Genomic DNA, 19,261 nt, shown 5'->3' with positions numbered 1-19,261 from the left:
GTGTAGCTTGCTAATCATCTTCTTGCTTGTGTAGCTAGAAGTAGAGATCCTAGTGTAACTAGGTAGCTTGTGTAGCTTAATTAGTTGCTCGTGCTTAGATTGTGTAGCTAAGCAAGTTGAGCTCTTGGATTTAGATTGTGTATCCTTGTCCTTGAGCATCTAGTGAGCTTAGGTTTGGTTTTGTGCTTTTGCTCATTAGAATTGTGTAGGAGCTCCCCCGGTTTGTGATGTACTAGTACTTAGGCTTGTGTGACTTGGCATTAGAATTGTTAGGAGAGCTCTTACTAGCTTGGCACTCCATTTGCTTTGTGTAGGATCTTTTTGGAGGTGCCTTAGAGTCATAGTTAGAGGGGTGAAGTCTTGGCTAAGTGAATAGTTTCAATTCCGCATAAAGTTTCGGTTAGCCGGCGCAATTAGTTTTAGAAAGGACTATTCACCCCCCTCTAGTCCGCCATCTCGACCCTACACGCGGGCAAGGCGTGGCAGTGCACAGGCTGCAGCAGGGGCAGAAGGAGGCTCGCAGTCGTGTCTCCTCTCTGATGAGCTCGCCTCGCGCGATTAGCACAGGAACGAGATGGATCAAGGGAGAGAGAGATTGGCGAGGGAGAGAAAGGACCAAATATAAGAAGATAAGATAAAACAGGAGAACTTTTACTAATATTTGTCAGTATGGCACTATGTGGCATGCTACGTCGGCGTCGGAAGCTAGTGTGGCATGTTTGGAACCTCAGATGAACCACCTAATATGGTTTAGGATCCAGATGGACGATTTGAGAGTTTAGAGATGTATGTGAAACTTCGGGACAAGTTTAGAGATCTGGGTGCAATTTACTCTTTAACCTTGGAATTTGAAAATGAACCTTTAAGCAAACTTGTTAAGCACGAAAATGTGAGTGTATATTGTGATATACTATATTTACCATGACTAGTTGAGCATGTACAAGATTGTAGCGTATTAAGAAGAGCCTTATATACACGCATACATACACCACTACTAGAAAACATGCCAAAAATTCACTACTAGAAAATATGTCAAAGATCCATACCAAAAGTACTAGGAGGAAGACGACCCGGTACTAATTCTAGCATTAGTACTGGGCCATCTGACTCCCGGTACTTTTGAGGTAGATGGAAAAGGTCATGGACTTTTAGATATATCTAAGACTAGACATAGGTACCAATGGTGTACTTAAGCGTTCTGCACGAGTTATTTCAAATAGAAAGTATCTCCCTCTTAATCACAATTAGGTTTGCGCGAGGCAAGAGGCTGCGGGTTGGAATCCCAGCCACCGCACATGTGCGTTTTTTGGTGAAAGCATCAGCCAGTACTAAAATTAGAACTAGGTATCGTAGTATCGAGGTTGTTATCACCCGGTATCGAAGGTCTTTTTTTTAAAATAGTGCACATGCATGCATACAAATAGGAAATGCATTGTTTTCGTTGTCGATAGCCATGGCAGACTGGACGGGGCTCCACGAGGACCTCGTCATCGTGCACCTCCCGTCCTTGGACCTCCTCCGCTGGCGCGCCATCCGCGCCTCCAGGCGCACCGCCGCCGCCACCTTTATCGCCTGCTGCAGCCCGACCGCCCCTGGCTGCTACTTCCCACAAGGGCCAAGCATTTGCATGTTCTACTTTTCTTGCTCCTCGCGCCTTTAGCTTTGGACCAAGCATTTGTGTAGCCCGCGGTGAAAGTATTCGCGGTCGAAGAAGCTCCCCAAGAAGCCGCATACAGCTTCAAATCTAGCGTCTTTTTCTTTTTTATATTTAAAAAAATAAAAATTTCAAAAATATATGTCCGTTTTGAAAATTTTCGAAAATACCCCCTGGTCGCCTGGCCCAGGGGCGACAGGGGTCCTGTCGCCCAAGCAACGGGCGACAGGACCCTAATGTAATTTTTTTTAATTTGCAAAGAGGTCCCTGGCCGGGGGGAGGGGGACTGTCGCCCCCCCCCCCAACGGGCGACGGGGGTCTCCCACCCTATATAAGTCCTGGCCTCCATTCCCTTCTCATTTGAGCCCAAAAATTGCACCAAAAATTCAAAAAAAAAGAGAGGGGTGAGGAGAAGAAAAGCGGCAAAGCTCTGCCGAATTCCGCACTTGTGATCTACCGGTAACTTCTGTATGAATCCGTTGATATTGTATCACAATTTAATTTAATTAGCGGATTAGCTGAATTAGATTTGGTGCTTTAGAACACTCGTTTAGTATTACAATTTTAGTACTATTACAGACTTGTTTTTAAATTAATTATGAATTAGAATAGAATTATGACAGTACCTTATTGATATTGCAGCATAAGGCAATAGAATTATGACAGTACCTATATTTTCACGAATCGATTTGGTATACGATATGTGCATTATTGAAATCATTGTTCGTCATTTGGCGCACCACACTATAGCGCCAATGTCTTCGTCAGGATCAACCTACATTCCGTGGAGCAAGTGTGAAGCCACCGTACCCGAAGGAATTGATGTGCCAATGTGCTTCTGCCATTCGTTATGCAAGTTCATGCAATCTGAGGTTTTAGGAGATGACTACGGCATTAGGTTCTTTATGTGTGAGAACTACGAATATGATCCACCTAAGCGATACGACAAAGACCGGGCCAAGGTAGCAGGACAACAGACGCTATTTTTCTTTGTGACCTAACATTGAGTTATGATTCTAACTTTTGTTGGACAAAGTCTCCTCCGCCTCTTTGTGATTTTATGCAGTGGTTCGACACCGTGCAGTCGCAGCAGGCAAAGGACTTTGTGGAACAACAAGCAAGGTGGGCTGCAGAATGTTGGCGCCGAATGAAGCACGAGGAACAGCAAGAGGAGAAGCGCAAGAAAGAGCAAGAAGAGATCCGCAAGAGGATGGAGGAGGTGGATCGTATGGCGGCGGCGGAACGTGAAGCTGACAGGGAGAGAAAGCGAGAGAGGGCATGCCGTGCGAAGGAAGCCGGGCCCGAAGCAATTAGGAAGGGCAAATATCCTCGGTGCACTCAGTAGAGTAGTACCATGTAATCCCGGCATTTTACATTCCATAAGGCATGGTAGGTTTAGATGCAACAAGAAATTACCTTGTCGCGTGCAGATGCCACTGCAATTAGTTGTTTATGTTTTCAGTTGAGAGCTTGACTCTATGTGTTGTAACTTTTACTATTAATTTGCAGTTGTAGCCGGGAATCTATGAAATCTTTGAACTTGTCCTTAATATTTTTGGAGCTTTTCATGTCACTAGAATACTAAAAAGCACACATTTAATTAATATAACGATAAGAAATAAGAACTAAGAAATGCATTACATAATGTGAACCATCAAGTTTACATCATAATACAATGGTAATGAAACACACATCACACATGCAGTGGCATGGTAGAACCCGTTGCAAACTATGGTAAACAGATTCTGGACTAACCTAACATGCCTTAGGTAATTAAAAAAAACACAACAAACATGACGATGCAGCATGTCACTAGCAGTAGGGTAGTACTAGTAGCCGTACCCCCACACAGCAAACTGCGTTGAGCCTTCTCCGCAGTATCCACCCATTGCAGGTGGTGCAGGTGGTGGCGGCGGAGGCGTAGGGCCCCTTTTCCTGTGATAAGGGCTGTTGCAGTAAGGAATAGTCCATGAGTCATCCTGTGAAGCGGCCGCATTGCTGCTATCATCGTCTTCGTCGTCTTTGTTAGCCTCGCTCACTTCCTCGAAATGATTCACCTTGCATTCTAGATCAAAGATCTTTATCTGGAGGTACTCGATGAACTCCTGAACTGAATCAATTGGTGCAGGATCGACCCACCTAGTAAAACCACAGTTTTCTGGAGCATCGGAAGACTGCAAAACAAATTTCATGTAAGGTGTCTCAATGAAGATAAAGAAATGAAACAACTGAGTATTACCCATGTGTGTGGACATTTAAAGAAACGCCGACCGCCATCCATCCTGTCGGTGCACATCTGCACAAAACAGTCCTCACCATGTCTGCATTTTGGCCATGGTTCTCTACGGTTATCGTATTGTCGAAGAGGAGTTTCATTGGTAAATTCACTCGTGCTGTGGCGGAAACTCAAACACTGGTTCCGGAAAGGAATCAAGTCCAAGAGGCCCCTCCCATATTATGGGGTCTCCCTTTCTTCCCCCTTTTCCTTTCCCAAAACCGTAGTAATTCTTCCCGCTAGACCCACCTCCAGACATTGGGTATACAATGAGCTTTGGTGTTTGAGTGCTTCTGGGAGTTCACAAACTTCGGAGTATTTATAGGCACACAAAGGTCTGATACCCGGAGTGTGGAGTGTAAATGCACCTGAAAAGCCTACATGACAACACAGTGAAGAGGCTAGCTGACGTAACACTGAAAAGGCTAGATTCGATTCTCGAACTAACTACTCGATGCATCTCTGTGCATGTAGAGCATCTAAGTGCATGCAGACTCACAGGACTGCATTGCTGCCGCTTGGTCGATCGTGCCTAGATGCCGCCTTCCCCACTACACGCCACAGACCTTCGCTGTAGAATGACAGGTCCGTCGTCCTCGCCAAAGTGACTGCTTTGAAGGTGAGCTGGTGTGGTTGCCGTGTTGTCACATCTTTTTTAAATGGTGAAAGGGCACTGCTATTGGGTTGTCATCTTTTGTCACGTATGTCTGGGCAAACAATGCGACATGTGGGAAACCCGTGATCGCCGTGCTGAGCAGCGGCAACCTGTGATCTCGTACTCACAGCTAGATACACTATGGTCCCTATTTTGAGCAATACGAGCGTGTCACGAGGTTTACACTGTATGCGTGTTATCGCCATAAATTAACAGGATTAATTTATGGGCCGAAAGCAAGATGGGCTTAAAGCAGAAGATTTAAGAAGACTTGTAAATCGGCTCCTGTGTGAGCATCTGGGCCACATGGGCCATGTATCTTAGATTTGGTTTAAGATTAGAGATAGAGTCCAATCGGGACAAGGTTAGTTTAGATTGTTTCCCAAGTCTCCAGACTATAAATATGTACCCTTTGTTATTCGTAAAGGGGGAGAACGTCATCACGTCTCGCAAACAACAATTTCGGCGCATCGTCACCCCTAATCCTAGGGTTTCGTCCAAGTAAGCGCCATGCTGCCCTGATCGCTACTTGCGATCAGGGCAGGGTTGTTCTTACTTTTACCTTGGTATTACTCGTACTGAAGCGTTTTTTATGGCGAGTAATGCTAGTTATCTTGATGTTCGTAGCATGGCTTTTAGTAGATCTATCGTGCCTTGTTGTTTATCATCTACGAATATCATGTTGTCTCTGTGCAGTCACGTTTCAATCTTATGCTAGTTCTTGTCGCATAGAATTAGTTGCACAGAGGCAACACACTGCTTCTTTTAAGTTTAATAGATCTAATCTGTTATGATTTGCTCTTATCCTAAGAGTTTGCGCAATATCTGCTAGGTTAGGCCTTGCAAACGGGTTGGACGATCCGGTGGTGTAGTCCATGCTTTATCTTAGCCTTGATAGGGATTGTTCCGGGAATCGGCTCTTGCTAGTTCTTAGGCCTCTGTTTTGGGTTATGGTTTAGTTGTCTGTTATGTTCATTAGGCCTAGTCACGTGTAGAATGTTCCGATCTAGCAGTGAGGCTTTAATCATCGTGGATTAGATCAATTAGATTTAATTGAAGCAGCTTTACAGTTATTTCCTTTATTCATCAATATCCGGATAGATACAGATCCAATCTGACACCGGGACTCGATCGGCTCTTTAAAGCCGATGCAAGAGTCGTCCCGGGGAGCCGACCACGGCTCGGACTTACGTTTCCACGTGTTTGTGTGTGCAGGTCAATCATCGCAAGCACGTCCGCACCTTCCTGATCGGGTACAGGTCAGGTGGCACGCCCTGCGTCTTCACAAGCCGCGGCGCGCTGCTGGAATTGCGGGCCGTCGACGAGGGAGCAGTGCCTGCCAGCGCCCCGGCGACCTCCCGGCTCTTCGTGTTGCCTGTCGCTGCTCGCCGGTGGGTTTTGACTGACAACAATGTGGTAGTCGTCATCATCGTCGGCGGGATCTCGGCCGCTAACTCCTACCGCACCTAACTTGTCCTTCATTAAATCACGGAAAAAATTCGCAAGAACTTTCCTTATTTCACGAGCAATATGCCTCAACCGCGATGTCATAAACTAGGATGGCTGTAGTAAGCCACAGGCTCGTATTCGTGGAGCAGTGCGAAGACAGGCCTGCTGGTGTATGGGTAGCCACAGCCTCTGGGCTGTAAGGCTCCCAGATAATGTCCTGGGGCGTCAGCATGTCGAGCTCCGAAACAAACTCTGGATATGCGTGTCTAACCTGCGCATGCGCCCAGGACCTCTGCAGTCCGAATAAGTAAAATTAAAAGTGCGCTAATGCATCATGTAATAATGAATAACAAAATTAGATTTGTTGCGAACGTACCTGACGCCAGATCCAGAGAGTTCCCATAGTGGGCCTGTCGTCCTCCTCGTCGCCGTACATGGCCTCATGGTAAGGATCGTGGCTGACGATGGGCCTGTCGTCCTCCTCGTCGCCGTACATGGCCTCTCGTACGACCAAAGTTGTAGCAGTAGTGGGCAGCCCGCCAGGATAGCGTTCCCATGTGTCTTCATGCAGCCGTCGCAGAGTCCACGATAAGTGGCTGCAAGTATCGCCTCACCCCAGCTGTAGGTCGGTACGTCCTCGTCCCCATCCGCAATCTCCCGTGCATACGGAAGGAGAATCATATCCACCGAGTTGCCATGAGTATTGTTGAACATGATGTAACCAAACAGCCAAAGTAGGTACGCCTCCAGCGATCTGGTCACACTGTACTCGTCGGCATCCGCAGCCAACAGGGTAGGCTGCATAAACAATTAAGATTAATGGTTTGAATTGACAATGCAACATGTGAATTGTAACAATTAAACTTAAATATGCAATGAATATGTACTGTAAACTGTAGGAACCAGGTCTTCGAAGGACCTGCTACTCGCGGGTGCGGGTTGATCGAACCTACTTCTTCCACGCGGTCAACCAGGGCAAAACGGGCCTCCAGGTCATCCTTCCACGAGGCCGCCACCACACGCGGACCTACAACCTCCCCGACGAGAGGCCAAGGAGGTAGGCCATGTCCTGCAGCGTAGGAGTCATCTCCCCCAACGGGAGGTGGAACATGTGTGTCTCCGGCCTCCATCTGTCAACGAGCACCGTCAGGAGGGATCGGTCGAGCTGAATAGGCCCACCCTCGACAAGACGGCCCAGAGTCAGTAGACCGGACTCACGTAACCTGCAATAAACAAAATTGTCGAAACAAAGAAATATCGACGAATACATAAGTGATAAACAATAATATTTCATTACATACATGTCAACCCAATCGTGGTGTATAGAGATCGCCTCCCTAGGTGGACGAAGACGTAGCACCTCTAGGGCTCGGTGCTCAACTGCTGCAAAGAAAGACCTGTGGCTCGAGTCAATAACTGGGTCTAGCAAGGAGTCCATCTCCATACCAGCATTCAAAAATATATGAGAACACATAGGTACATATATGTTCCATACAAACTGGACGCATGATATTTATACATTACAGATAGGTTCGATACAAACTCCACGCACGATTACTACATATTACAGATAGGTTCGATACAAACTCCACGCACGATTACTACATATTATAGATAGGTTCGATACAAACTGGATGCATGATATTTATACATTACAGATACATTCCATACAAATTGGACGCACGATTACTACATATTACAGATATGTTGGATACAAACTCCACGCACGATTAGTATATAGGTACAAACTTCACACTGGTGGATCATGACACCGAGTGCCTTCCACGATTAATTCTCTCCGATGGTCGTTTGAACGTAGGAGGTGCTCCATCTCTGGGATTTCTGGAAGGACCGACGTCAGCAGCATCGTGAAGTGCATTCTGAGGACACTTCTTGTAGTTGTGACCCAATGCTCCACATTGGCTGCAATGCTTTTGTGCCTTACTTGCTTCGGACTCGTCCATACCATTCCGAATACGACGTGTCTGACGGCGCATTTGCCTTTCTTAGTGGCTGGATCAGGAATAAACATCTTGTCCTCATTATCCTGAATGAAAGGTCCCACTATTCCAATCCCGTATACCTCATGTCCCCAGGTGGATACAGCTGCTTCCTTTCTGAAGTAAGGTGAAACAAATACTCCTGGCTGCAACCCAGACTCTGCACATGCCGCAATGAGATGCGAGCATGGCAAATGAAATAACTTAGGCTTCATGCAGGAGCAGAAGGCTTTGCCATCTACTGTAATCAAACTCTCCTGTACCACCCTATCTCTACGGATACCACGACCAGTTCTATCCTTGCATAGAACCTCAAATCTATGCTCCATTGTTCCTGTCGATATGACGCGGTGCAGTTTGTCCTTTTCAATCTTCTCTTACATATATTGTGTCACTCTTGTGCAAAACTGAATTTGGGGGTTGCTGATGTTTATGCTTGCAGCCATGTAATGCTCTCTGAAATACTTCATGCACCCATACATGATGAACTCAACAATTCCCACAAGAGGAAAGGCACGACAAGAACACATAACCATATTGAAACACTCTGCATGGTTTTGTATGAATATCATACCGTATTCCGTTGGTATCATAAAGGAATGACTATTTCTCCTTAGGTGCACCTCGAATCTAGTGTGAAAATGACTTCTCAATTGAATCCCTAGCCTCTGCAGCCTGACTCGTGCTTGTTCCTGATGCCCTTACATTCACTAGCTCTGCAGTCAACTGATCAAGCATCTGCCATAATGCATTGAATTTTTTCTGTTGATTTTGGGTGCACAACCTCTTAAACATGTTCTTAAGATCCTTGTTCTTGAAGTGGTCATAGAAGTTTGCACCCATATGCCTAATGCACCACCTGTCTTGGACATCGGGCCACAATGGAGGTGTTGTCGCAGTTCCACGTTGCAATTTCAGTATTGATTGTAGCAGACCTACATGCCTATCACTAATAAGGCACACATCTGGACGTGCTGCAACAACGTGAACCTTCACTCATTCAAGGAACTAGTACCAACTGTCTAAGTTCTCATTCTCAACAAATGCAAATGCGAGCGGAACTATTTGGTTGTTGCAATCTACCCCGATTGCGGTGAGTATCTGACCTTTATACCTTCCAGTCAGAAATGTGCCATCAATGCAGATCACCGGAAGACAACATTGAAATGCCCTAACACAGGCACCTAGGCAAAAGAAGGCTCGTTGCAGAATGATTTGCCCCTAGTCACGGCTGGTACGAGGAATGTGTCATAAAAGCTTCCAGGATTTCTAGCAGCAACCTGGGATAACATACGAGGTAGGTTATCATATGATGCCTCGTATGTGCCGAACCACATCTTGAACACCCTTTGTTTAGCCCGCCATGCCTTCAAATAACTAATGGTGTACTGGTACGTTTGCTCAATGTGTCGAACAATCATTTTTGGCTCATAATTTAGTTTGTCCATAATCAACCCATATATTTGCTTTGCAACAAAGTCGCATGATATATTGCGATGCGAGGGAAGAACTTCTGACAGCAAACAAGTGTGCTCTGTCACACTGGAATATTTCCAGTTCGACTTTCATTTTCTCTTGAATGCATGTACTCACCATGGACATCCATCATTCACACACTTCACCTCATATTCTTTACTGCCAGACTTTACGACTCTAAATTCTCGTTTCAATGATATTGCTCATAGTCTCACAGCATCTTTTACGGCTTCAATGTTTGGATATGTTGCACCTTGCACTACCTCATTCCCTCTGTACTCCCACTCCTGATTTCGTACGTCTTATGCGACATGATTGCCAAAACCATGCTCCTTCCACTCTTTTGGCAATGAGTACTGCTCGTCATCAGATGAGACCTCATATTCTTCCATCTCCATTGCGGTTTGGTCTTCTGCCTCCATCTCGTCCACATTGCTATGTATCCTCTCTCCCTCATCAGCAAGGCCCTGTGGTCCGATGTTTTGGTTCTCTATCTCTTCTGACTCATCTTGCTGAACATAGTTGGTCTCTCTTCGAATACTCGGAGTTGCTTGATCTGCACCATGTTGGATTTCATTTTGTGTCTTCTCCCGGATTTGAACAAGAAAGGCTAGAGGCCACCCACGCTCTTGAGCTGCTTGCACGTACTTCTGCCAGACATCAGTGCTGTGTGACGATTCGGATGGTGAGTATTCAAAATTTCAAGTAGTTTGTGCGCAATGCCATACCGAGAAACTATCTCTTTTAACTAGCATTATAGACCACTACATACGGTAGGCTCTACCACTACACTAGGCCCACCTTTCTTGTAGTTGCCTATCAATGACACCCAAAACATATCAGCATGAAACCGGTGATAATTAGCGGCACCTCTATAGAATTTAGTTGATCTTGTATAGAAATATATTTTCCATCCATGTCACACAACTTTAACTTTGTGCTTCTCACAAAAAGAAGTGACCTTAAGAAATTCTCCCCATCCATCATCTTCTCTCAAAACATCCAACTCTAACTTTGTGAACTCAAGAAGATCTATTGCATTTATAATATCATTCTCTATATTATAATTACCATTATCTTCATCACCAGATTCAGATTCAAACATGGGGTCAGGAGCTGGGCTTTTTGAGGGATTAAGTGGCTGTTGCTGCTCATCTCTCATTGCTTCAGGAGGTATTGTGCTTGTCCCAATGGTACTCTGTCCTTATAATACCACTATCTGCATCTGACTTTCTTTAGTAGATGGAGTAACAACCTCTGGCTCGAGAGGTTTCTTCTTTGCAGTATCTCTTTGCAAGAATGATTTCAAATCAGTAGCGGCACTGCCACCCTTCTTTCGTTTTATAGTTCAAACCTACAAATTACAAGAATTGAAGTTTCAGAAGAAAAAAAATCCTACCTACATGACTACATTGCTGCTATTTTTTTCACAAATACATAAGTAATCACATATTGCAATGACATATTTTCACGAAATATGAATAAATTTGTCATTTGTCAATCCTCTACTCACCTTGGTTCATTGGCAGACTGGCTAGCTGTGGGTGGCTTCTTGCTCCGTAGACTGGCCTCAGTGCGCCACTGTGTCTGCGCCCTGACCCGGCGCTGCGCGGCAGGCGGCCGGAGCCTACCGGTCTGGTCCCTGTGGGCCTGCCTGTGGTCCTGCACGAGCCGCGTGCCAGCGAGCGTAGTGTCAGCCCGCTCGCGTGCTACCAGCAGTTGAGCGGAGCGTACTCACCAGAGGGCGACGAGCGCGTACGGCGGCAAGGGCAGGATGGGTAGCGGCGGGGCAGGACGAGCGGGCAAGGGCAGGATGGGTAGCGGCGGGGCAGGACGAGCGGGCTAGGGCAGGCGGAGACTTAGAGCACCCGAGCGGGGGGAATAGGCGTGGGGGGGCGTCGGGAGGCTGGGAAGGGGATTGGGCCTGGGAGAAACTGGTCTGGTGAGAGATTTTGGGCTGTGTGGGTATGTGGCCTGGCGGCGGGGAGGGGAGTTGGGTTGCTAAGGTTTTTTGGGCCCAAAAAGAAATAGAGTCTTTAGTAGTCTGATTTGTTGTGTTATTTTTATTTTTTTAATCATAACACAGAATACACTATATGTATACAAAATTTTTGTTTAAAATAATGGGTGAATACCCTTAAATTCAATGGGGCCTGCCCTTGACTAGTAAGGTACAATTGCTAGCATGATTCATTGATTTGGGTGGGGAATGCGAATTTAGTTCATTGCTGCTAACCCTGGAGGATATATATTTTTTTATGTCGCGATTTGCTGACCGTTAGAGGATTAGTTATTGACAGTTTGTGTGGCCTCTGTTACCCCAGTAATCCAACTGCTGCCTCCTGTCGCGGATCACCGTCATATAATAATCTCTCCTGTACTACAGTTTTCCTACTTGTTTCGTGAGTTCACATGCAACATGTCCTTTGTTTCAAGGCAACCTTGCGTTCTGGGCAATCCATCTGATAAACTTGCATTGGTTGTCTGTGTACCAGCTTCTGAGTTGACACAAGTTCTATGTAGCATACTAGCTTTGTTGTTTTTCCTCCCTGCAATGATTTCTGTTTCTCTTTTCAGGCAGTACAAATTTTATCATAATCGCTATCCTAACAGTAGCTTTGAAGGGAGCATCGCATTTCCGTCAGGTAAATAGTTCATGGTATCTGTTCACTTCAATGTAAACATAGTCAGGTTGGTTCTCTGGGAAGAAAGGGCCTTGAGTTCATCAAAACAACTGGTTCCTTTTCTTTTATGCCGCATGTCTTTTCTTTCTTAGTGAACACTCGAAAAATATCTGTGCCAACTGCTGGCAACAACTTTGCTACCAGCAGTTGCCTTTATTGATTACATAAATTGGATTTACTTTCTCTTTATTGAATTTCTATCTCTGTGTGAAAATGTGAGTTACAGTAGCTGCAGCATGACCCGCATGGCAAAGCTGTTTCTTAGGAATGTTGAGTGTGCATTCTGTGTTTCTCTAGGTCATCACTGCAGTATCAAATATAAAAATAACAAAGTTTATAAAGCTAGCAGACTTTTTTTTCATCACTTACATTAAAATTGGACGCTGCAAATTCGATAATGTTTGTAAAGCTAGCTGAGTTGATTCGCCCGCATACATTAAAATTAGATGCATCAAATTTAACAATGTTTGTAAAGCTAGCAGGATTGTCAGTTACGTTAAAGTTAGACTAGAAGAATTGCTTCATCACTTACATTAAACTTGGATGCTGCAAATTTAACATTGTTTGTAAAGCTAGCAGAGAATTGATTCGTCGGTCGTAACTTACATTAAAATTAGAAAACTCAAATCTAATCATGTTAATCTGAATCAATTGAGATATGGTCATGACATATTCATAGGGGAAACAATATAGGTATGCTTCTGTTCCTATAAAATCTAAAAAAGAAAATGCTGGGAAAGAGATGAGTGTAAATTCTCAAAACTAGCTTTGTTTCTTTTAGAAGGAAATGGAACAAAAGGATAGTACTCTGGCACTGCAGTTGTTTCGTTTATTTGTGGTATCCTTTTGAAGGAAGAAATCATGATTATTTCAATATTTGTCTGGTTATAAAGGTTGATTTTTGTTCCAGATTGTGCTGACAGTCCTTGTCATAGTCTGGGCCCTTCGCTTAGGACTGTTTTTATTGATGAGGTATGCTGTTGCATGACCCCTATATATAATCACCAGCATGACAAAAAAACGTGCCGATGTTCAGTAAATTTGCTAATGCTTCTCTTTCCTTGTAACATCCAGGATTATACAATGGGGGTGGGACGACTATCGGTTTGATGAAATGCGCTATAATTTGGGAAAATTAGCAGTTTTCTGGATTTTGCAGGTACCTTTAGCTGTGTTCTGCTATTAGATCTGATCGTGCGTTTTCTCAAGAACGTAACTCACCAGACTGGTTTTTTTACCGTTCGGGCAGGCTGTGTGGGTTTGGTCTGTCAGCTTGCCCCTCACTGTTGTGAATGCAAGTGGCAGAAACCCCTCGATTGAAGCCAGGGATATAATTGGTTGGATAATGTGGTTGGTTGGGATATGCATAGAAGCAACAGCTGATCAGCAGAAGCTTTTGTTCAAGAATTCTTCAAGTAATAGGGGAAAGTGGTGTGACGTGGGACTTTGGAAGTATTCTCGCCACCCGAATTACTTTGGGGAGGTTAGTTAATTCATGTATATATCCTCCCTGTCCTTGAATATAATGCTCCAGTTGATTCAGTAAGTCAGTACTCCGAACTGATATTGACTACAGTGAAAACTAGCTGTCCTTGAATAGCTATTTGTTAGTACTATCGTGTAGTAACCTCAATTTATATTGTTGTTTACATGCTTATGAATTTTGATTAGATGTACAGAATTTCTACATATAACCTTTATGTTGCCGATTTATTAATATACGTCTGTATAATGTTTGCCTAAATGGGTTCTATTTACAAACTCCAACTGCATATTCTAGTGAATATGCTACTAGACGGCCATAGGAGACTAGTAAAACTACCGTGTGATCTAATCGACAGTTGAGATCACCCCGGGGACGCTATATCTAGCCCTATCTAGTAATATAGATCGATACAGGGATGCACAAATGTGAGACTTATCTAATAATCTCCCCGGAAGTCTCACATAGTGGTCCGAGACACGCGGAAGTCGTTGTAGGCTGGAGTAGGTGGAGAACCCGCCAGAGCTGATGAAGAACTCGGCGGGGTCGATGTCGACTCGGATGCTGGAGTAGGCAGACTCCGTATAGAAGAGCTGCCGACTCCCCCGGATGCTTCAAGGTGGATGTAGTCGACCACGAAGCATCAGTCGTCAAAGTGGAAGGAAGTGGTGGTGGTTGGCGTGGGAGGAGAGAAGTCCGATCCTTTCTCTCCCCCTTTTGCTGCCACCGGGCGAAGCTTGATATGTTCTCGTCCAACAGGAACAAAACCAGCTCGACCTCCTGGTACGACGTCTAGTGCCAGGGTGCCGCTCCAAGTGGTGAGGCCCTAGGTCGGCTCCAGAGGGGACGCCGAGTGCCTCGACCCTGGCGTCGAGTGAGAACTCACCCTTGACGAAGTCCAGGCCACGCGAGCCCGAGCTCATCATGCCTCCGCTCCATGTGCATCTTGTCTGCACCTCTGGCTCGGAGTCGAAGTTGGGACTGAGGTCGGAGTTGCAATCGCAGTTCAACCGCCGGTGCCAGCGACCATGGTCCAACCGCTGCCGCCGGTCGCGCTCCAACACCAGACAATGCTGATCGACATCCGGCTCATGATGCTCTTCTTCCAGCGACTCACGGAGTGCCGCCGTGAGCCCCGAAACCAAAGTCACTAAGACCTGGTGCACCTTGATGGGGAACAAGTGAAGGTGCACCTCCTCGACTTTGCGGGCTTGCCGGTCTTCACCAGTCATCCAAGCTTGGTGAGGGGTACCAACTCCTTGCTTCTGCGGAGCCCGCCGCGGTCGTCGAGTCCAACACAGCCGAAACCACGATCGAAGCATCCACGGTCCCGAGTACGGTTTCCTCTGTGCTCAGCTTCGCTATCCCAAGAAACAACTGCCTTGCGTCGTGCCTGCTCGCCTTCACATACCCGTGCGGAGTCGAGGTCGGAGTCACTGTCGCGGTCCAACCGCCGGTGCCGGCGAGCGCCATCCAACCGCTGTGGCCGGTTGCGCTCCACCTCTAGGCTCTGATCGTCCTCGGGGAGCAGGTCGAGCCTCGCAAGCGCCGCCCGCATGTCGCATGCCTGCAACACCACTCGCGGGTTGGGGGTTTGCAGCGCCATCTACATGTCGGCCTTCGAGTCGGTTGCCTCCGGCGCGTCCTGCCGCAGAGTGACAGCGGCAGCTGTTGTGGCCTCCACCACAGCTGCATCCTGCCGCTCCGTCCCTCTCGACCTTGTCTGCGCATGCTGCCGCAGCCTCCGTAGCGACCCACTTGGCCTCCTCCACCTCTAGAGCAACGAGGAGAGCAGCGCGCCACCGCTCGGCCACTGCAGCAGCAGCCACCGCTGACGCCTCCTCCGCCTATAGAGCCTCTCGCTCTGCCTACGCCGCGCGCCGCAGCCGCTTAGCCCGTGCGCGCGCTGCTTCCGCAACAGCCGTCGTAGCCCCTTCAGCCTCGCGCGCCTTGCATGCATCAGCCGCACACCGCGCCCAGTGCCGGCGTGCTACTACCTCCGCCTCCTCTCGTTGCTCCACCACAACCTCCTCCTCGTTAGCTGCCCTGCGGTGCCGCAAGCTTGACGGGTGGGAGGAAGCATGCGAGCACCTCGCACTGGCTGCACCGGCCTTGCACTCCATGCCGGGTGCAAGAGCCGCGCCAACCGCACGCCCTGTGCCGGTCGCGCCGCTCCTAGAGCCAGCCACGAACGGAGGTGAGGGTGCCGAGAAGAAGGCCGGGGGCTGGTCTGCCGCCCGCTCCGGCTCCACATCCGGATCCTCCTCCAACGCACGGAGTGCCGCAACATCGAGCGCGCCTCCACGTCGCTTTAGCGGCTGCCGCCCGCTCCTCCGCTGGTTGCCGCACGGCTCGATGCAGCCTCGCTGCAGCATCACCTCGGGCGCCGCACTCGCGCTGCATGCGCGTCGCGCGTCGCTGCTCCACCACCGCCACGGCGGCCCGCTCCCTCCTCGTGTGCATTAGCCGCACGCAGCGCCATTCGCCGCTGCGCTGCTGCCACCTCCTCGTCCGACACCTTGTGGCGTCGCTCGCTCGACGTCATCAATTTGTGGGAAGAGGTATGACGGGTGCCGGAGATCGACGACCTTGACGCCATGCTGAAGAGGAAGAAGAAGCCCGAGGAAGGAAGACGTCGGCAACCACTGCCCGCGTTGTAGGCCCTGCCTGCCTGGTGCCGCACTCGCATTCCTTACCGTCGCATGGACATGCGCTGTTGTGCCGCCCGGACGCACCGCTTGCTCCCTCCCAAGCACGGTCCTCCTACCGCGGGCCACGCCCCTCCTCCTGCGCTCGTGCACCTGCATGCCCAGATCCGCGCCATGCGTTGCTCCTCCTCCTGTGCGCGCGCGCCTCGCGCCGCGCATTGTGGAGAGGAGTCGGGATGGACGGAGGCACTTGGGGGTCGCGGGAGAAGTGGGGCACCGCCGAGTCAGGAGGCTCCGCCGGTCTGGATCGGGGAGCAGGGGCGCCGCCACCGGGCAGAGTCACGGGAAAGGAGAGAGGGCAGGGGCGCCGCCACTCTTGATACCAATTGTTAGCCCAAATAAGATCTATATTCTAGTGAATATGCTACTAGAGGGCCACAGGAGGTTAGTAAAATCACCGTGTGATCCCATCGACAGTTGAGATCATCTCGGGGAGGCTGTATCTAGCTCTATCTAGTAATATAGATAGATACAAGGACACAAGACTTATCTAACATATAGCAATTGAATTTGGTGCAGTTATTCCTTTGGTGGGGAGTATTTGTAGCATCAACCCCAATTCTCTCAGGGGCTGAATGGCTTGTGATTTTGGGACCTATATTCCTGACACTTCTACTTCTTTTTGTCACTGGAATCCCACTCCTTGAGTTAAGCATGTATTTTTTTCTGACTTCAAATGACACAGCTGGTGATTGCAAAATGCTAAAGCATAACATCCTCCATATTGCTATTGTAAAGTCATCTGCTGATAAGCGCTATGGACGATCGGAGCAATACCGTGTATACAAGAACAATACTAGGTAGACATACAAATCTTTCTCCAGAGTCCAACCACTGGTTTTCAGCAGCACAGATTAACTAATTATTTCTAACGGTAATCCCGACAGGGATAAATTGACTGAGAAATTACAATTGTCTGTCATTATTTCGGGCTATATGAGATGGGCTAAATACTTGAAACGGGCTAAATGCAAAATTGTATCATTATTTTACCATTTAATGTTTTTTCGATTATAATTTCGGACTGAACTTAGGAAATATTAATTAATTAAGAATCATGTGCATGTTAATTCCTCGTGATGCTACATAGTGGGTTCTCATCCTTCAGAGACTATGTGTAATAGGAGCATCCATTTGACAAAAGAATCACCCTAAGATAATCATCTCACCTACGCAGCAGTTGTGATTGAGAAGAAAATAATTTTCTTTTGAAGTAACCCATGGATGAACCTAAAATACCAATTGGTAACACCAACATGTACCTAAGACTCTTAAGATACCGGTTAGTAACACCAACCGGTACCTAAGGCTTATCCATAAGCACCGGTTGGTGGTACCACCCAGTCCTATTGTAAAAGTTACCACCTGGTATGTGACATCCCGGGAAATTCACTAATCAAATCACTCGCTAACTTATTTTCAAAAAATTTCGTCGTTGAGCTCGAGATCCTCCTAAAGCCCTAAATCCTAAAATTCCGAGAACTTTTCCCGCCTGATCTCCCGATCTTCGAAAAGACCCGACCCCGACATCTGAATCCACCACCCTATTCGCCCTCGACCTGCGCGTCGCGCCCGACCGCGCACGCGTGCCCGACGCCGCGCGTGGCCGACCGGGCGCCGCGATCGTGGCGCGAATATCTCCCTCTCTCTTTTTCTCTCTATCTCATTTTTCCTTTTTCATTTTCTTTTCCTTTCTCCATTTTTCTTTTTTTTCCTCCCCTTTTCTTTTCTTTTTCCCTCCTTCCTTCCTTCTCCTCCCTCCTTCCTCTGCTCCCGAGCACCGCCCGGCCCGGCTCCCTCTGCTGCTCTCCTCCCGCTCGCCCCCGAGCCGCACCCCGCCTCCCGTTCACCCTTGCACGTCCACCCTGGCCGCGCACCGCGCCGCGCCGAGCCACCCCAAGCCGTGCGCACACGCACACGCGCTCGCCACGCCGAGCTCGCCACGCCGCGGCACCGACACGCCGCGCGCCCCGCTGTGCCCCGCACGCCACTGCCTCCCCTGCTCGGCCCCGCGCACGCGCTCCGCGTGCCCAGGACCCCCGCCGCGTCGCTTGCCGCTACTCGACGCGTCTTGTCGCCTGCTCCGCCGCGCACGACGAGCCTCCTCGCCGCCTCGACGCGCGCCGCTCGCCGGCCACCCCGGTCCTGCTCGCTACCGCTCCCGGCCCCACCGACGTGCGCACGCCGCGCGCCGCCAGTAACAGCACCGCCCTGTGCCGCCCTCGCCGCCGGCCACGCTCGCGCGTACGCTGCTCACCCTGCCTCGCTGCTCACGTCGCTCCGCTCGACGCCGGCCCGCTCCACGTGCTCAACGACGTTCTCGATGCCCACGCCACCGCCCTCTGCACTCCCGCTACGCGCCACCGCCTCCACAGCACCGTGACCGGCCCCATCACCATTAAAGGTGCTCCGCACCGCTCGCCGGGTCGCCACCGCCGCACCCCCATCTCCACCGCCTCGGCCGCCTATAAAAGGGGACGAGGAGCACCACGCTGCCTCCACATCCGCGCTTGCCTCCCCAACCTCCCTTCCTAGCTCTGCAGTGCCGCCGCACTGTGCCCCAGAGGCCGCCACCGCCCGCTCCCGTCATCCCGCCTCCTCACGCCACCCCGGCCCTAGGTGAGGCCGGGAATCGGCCGCCGCTGATGGGCGCCGCCCCTCCCCTGTTTCCCAGCGCGAGGGAAGGGAGAAGACAGGGCAAATATGCCCATACCCTCCTGCCCTTTGTCGTTTTTATTAAAAAACCCCTCCACCCTTTAACTCTTTTGCTAATTAAGCCCTACCCTTTACAATATTTACAAAGAAAACCCCCACCGTATAAACTGAATTATAAATAAACCCCTACATCTTTTCAGTATATCCCGAATATCTCTAGAA

At 48.6% G+C, this 19,261-nt stretch overlaps 1 protein-coding gene across 1 annotated transcript; it reads left to right on the top strand.

The window, feature by feature from the left end:
* The first annotated feature begins 1,453 nt into the window (after positions 1-1,453).
* LOC120695293 lies at positions 1,454-17,188 on the top strand. Its single transcript, XM_039978578.1, has 7 exons — positions 1,454-1,619; positions 10,599-10,682; positions 12,087-12,154; positions 13,104-13,165; positions 13,268-13,352; positions 13,443-13,676; positions 16,904-17,188. The coding sequence occupies exons 1-7, from the start codon at positions 1,454-1,456 to the stop codon at positions 17,186-17,188; spliced, it is 984 nt and encodes a 327-aa protein (XP_039834512.1).
* The last annotated feature ends 2,073 nt before the right edge of the window (positions 17,189-19,261 follow it).

The sequence above is a fragment of the Panicum virgatum genome, chromosome 2K, assembly GCF_016808335.1.
Source record: "Panicum virgatum strain AP13 chromosome 2K, P.virgatum_v5, whole genome shotgun sequence".
NCBI classification, from domain to species: domain Eukaryota; kingdom Viridiplantae; phylum Streptophyta; class Magnoliopsida; order Poales; family Poaceae; genus Panicum; species Panicum virgatum.
This window is presented reverse-complemented; position numbering and strand designations above follow the sequence as displayed.

Excerpts from the sequence above, each read along its gene's own strand:
- LOC120695293 (XM_039978578.1), top strand. The coding sequence starts at position 1,454 with ATGGCAGACTGGACGGGGCTCCACGAGGACCTCGTCATCGTGCACCTC. Across the intron at positions 12,155-13,103 it reads GAGCATCGCATTTCCGTCAG|ATTGTGCTGACAGTCCTTGT; the intron begins GTAAATAGTTCA and ends TTTTTGTTCCAG. Across the intron at positions 13,677-16,903 it reads ACCCGAATTACTTTGGGGAG|TTATTCCTTTGGTGGGGAGT; the intron begins GTTAGTTAATTC and ends AATTTGGTGCAG.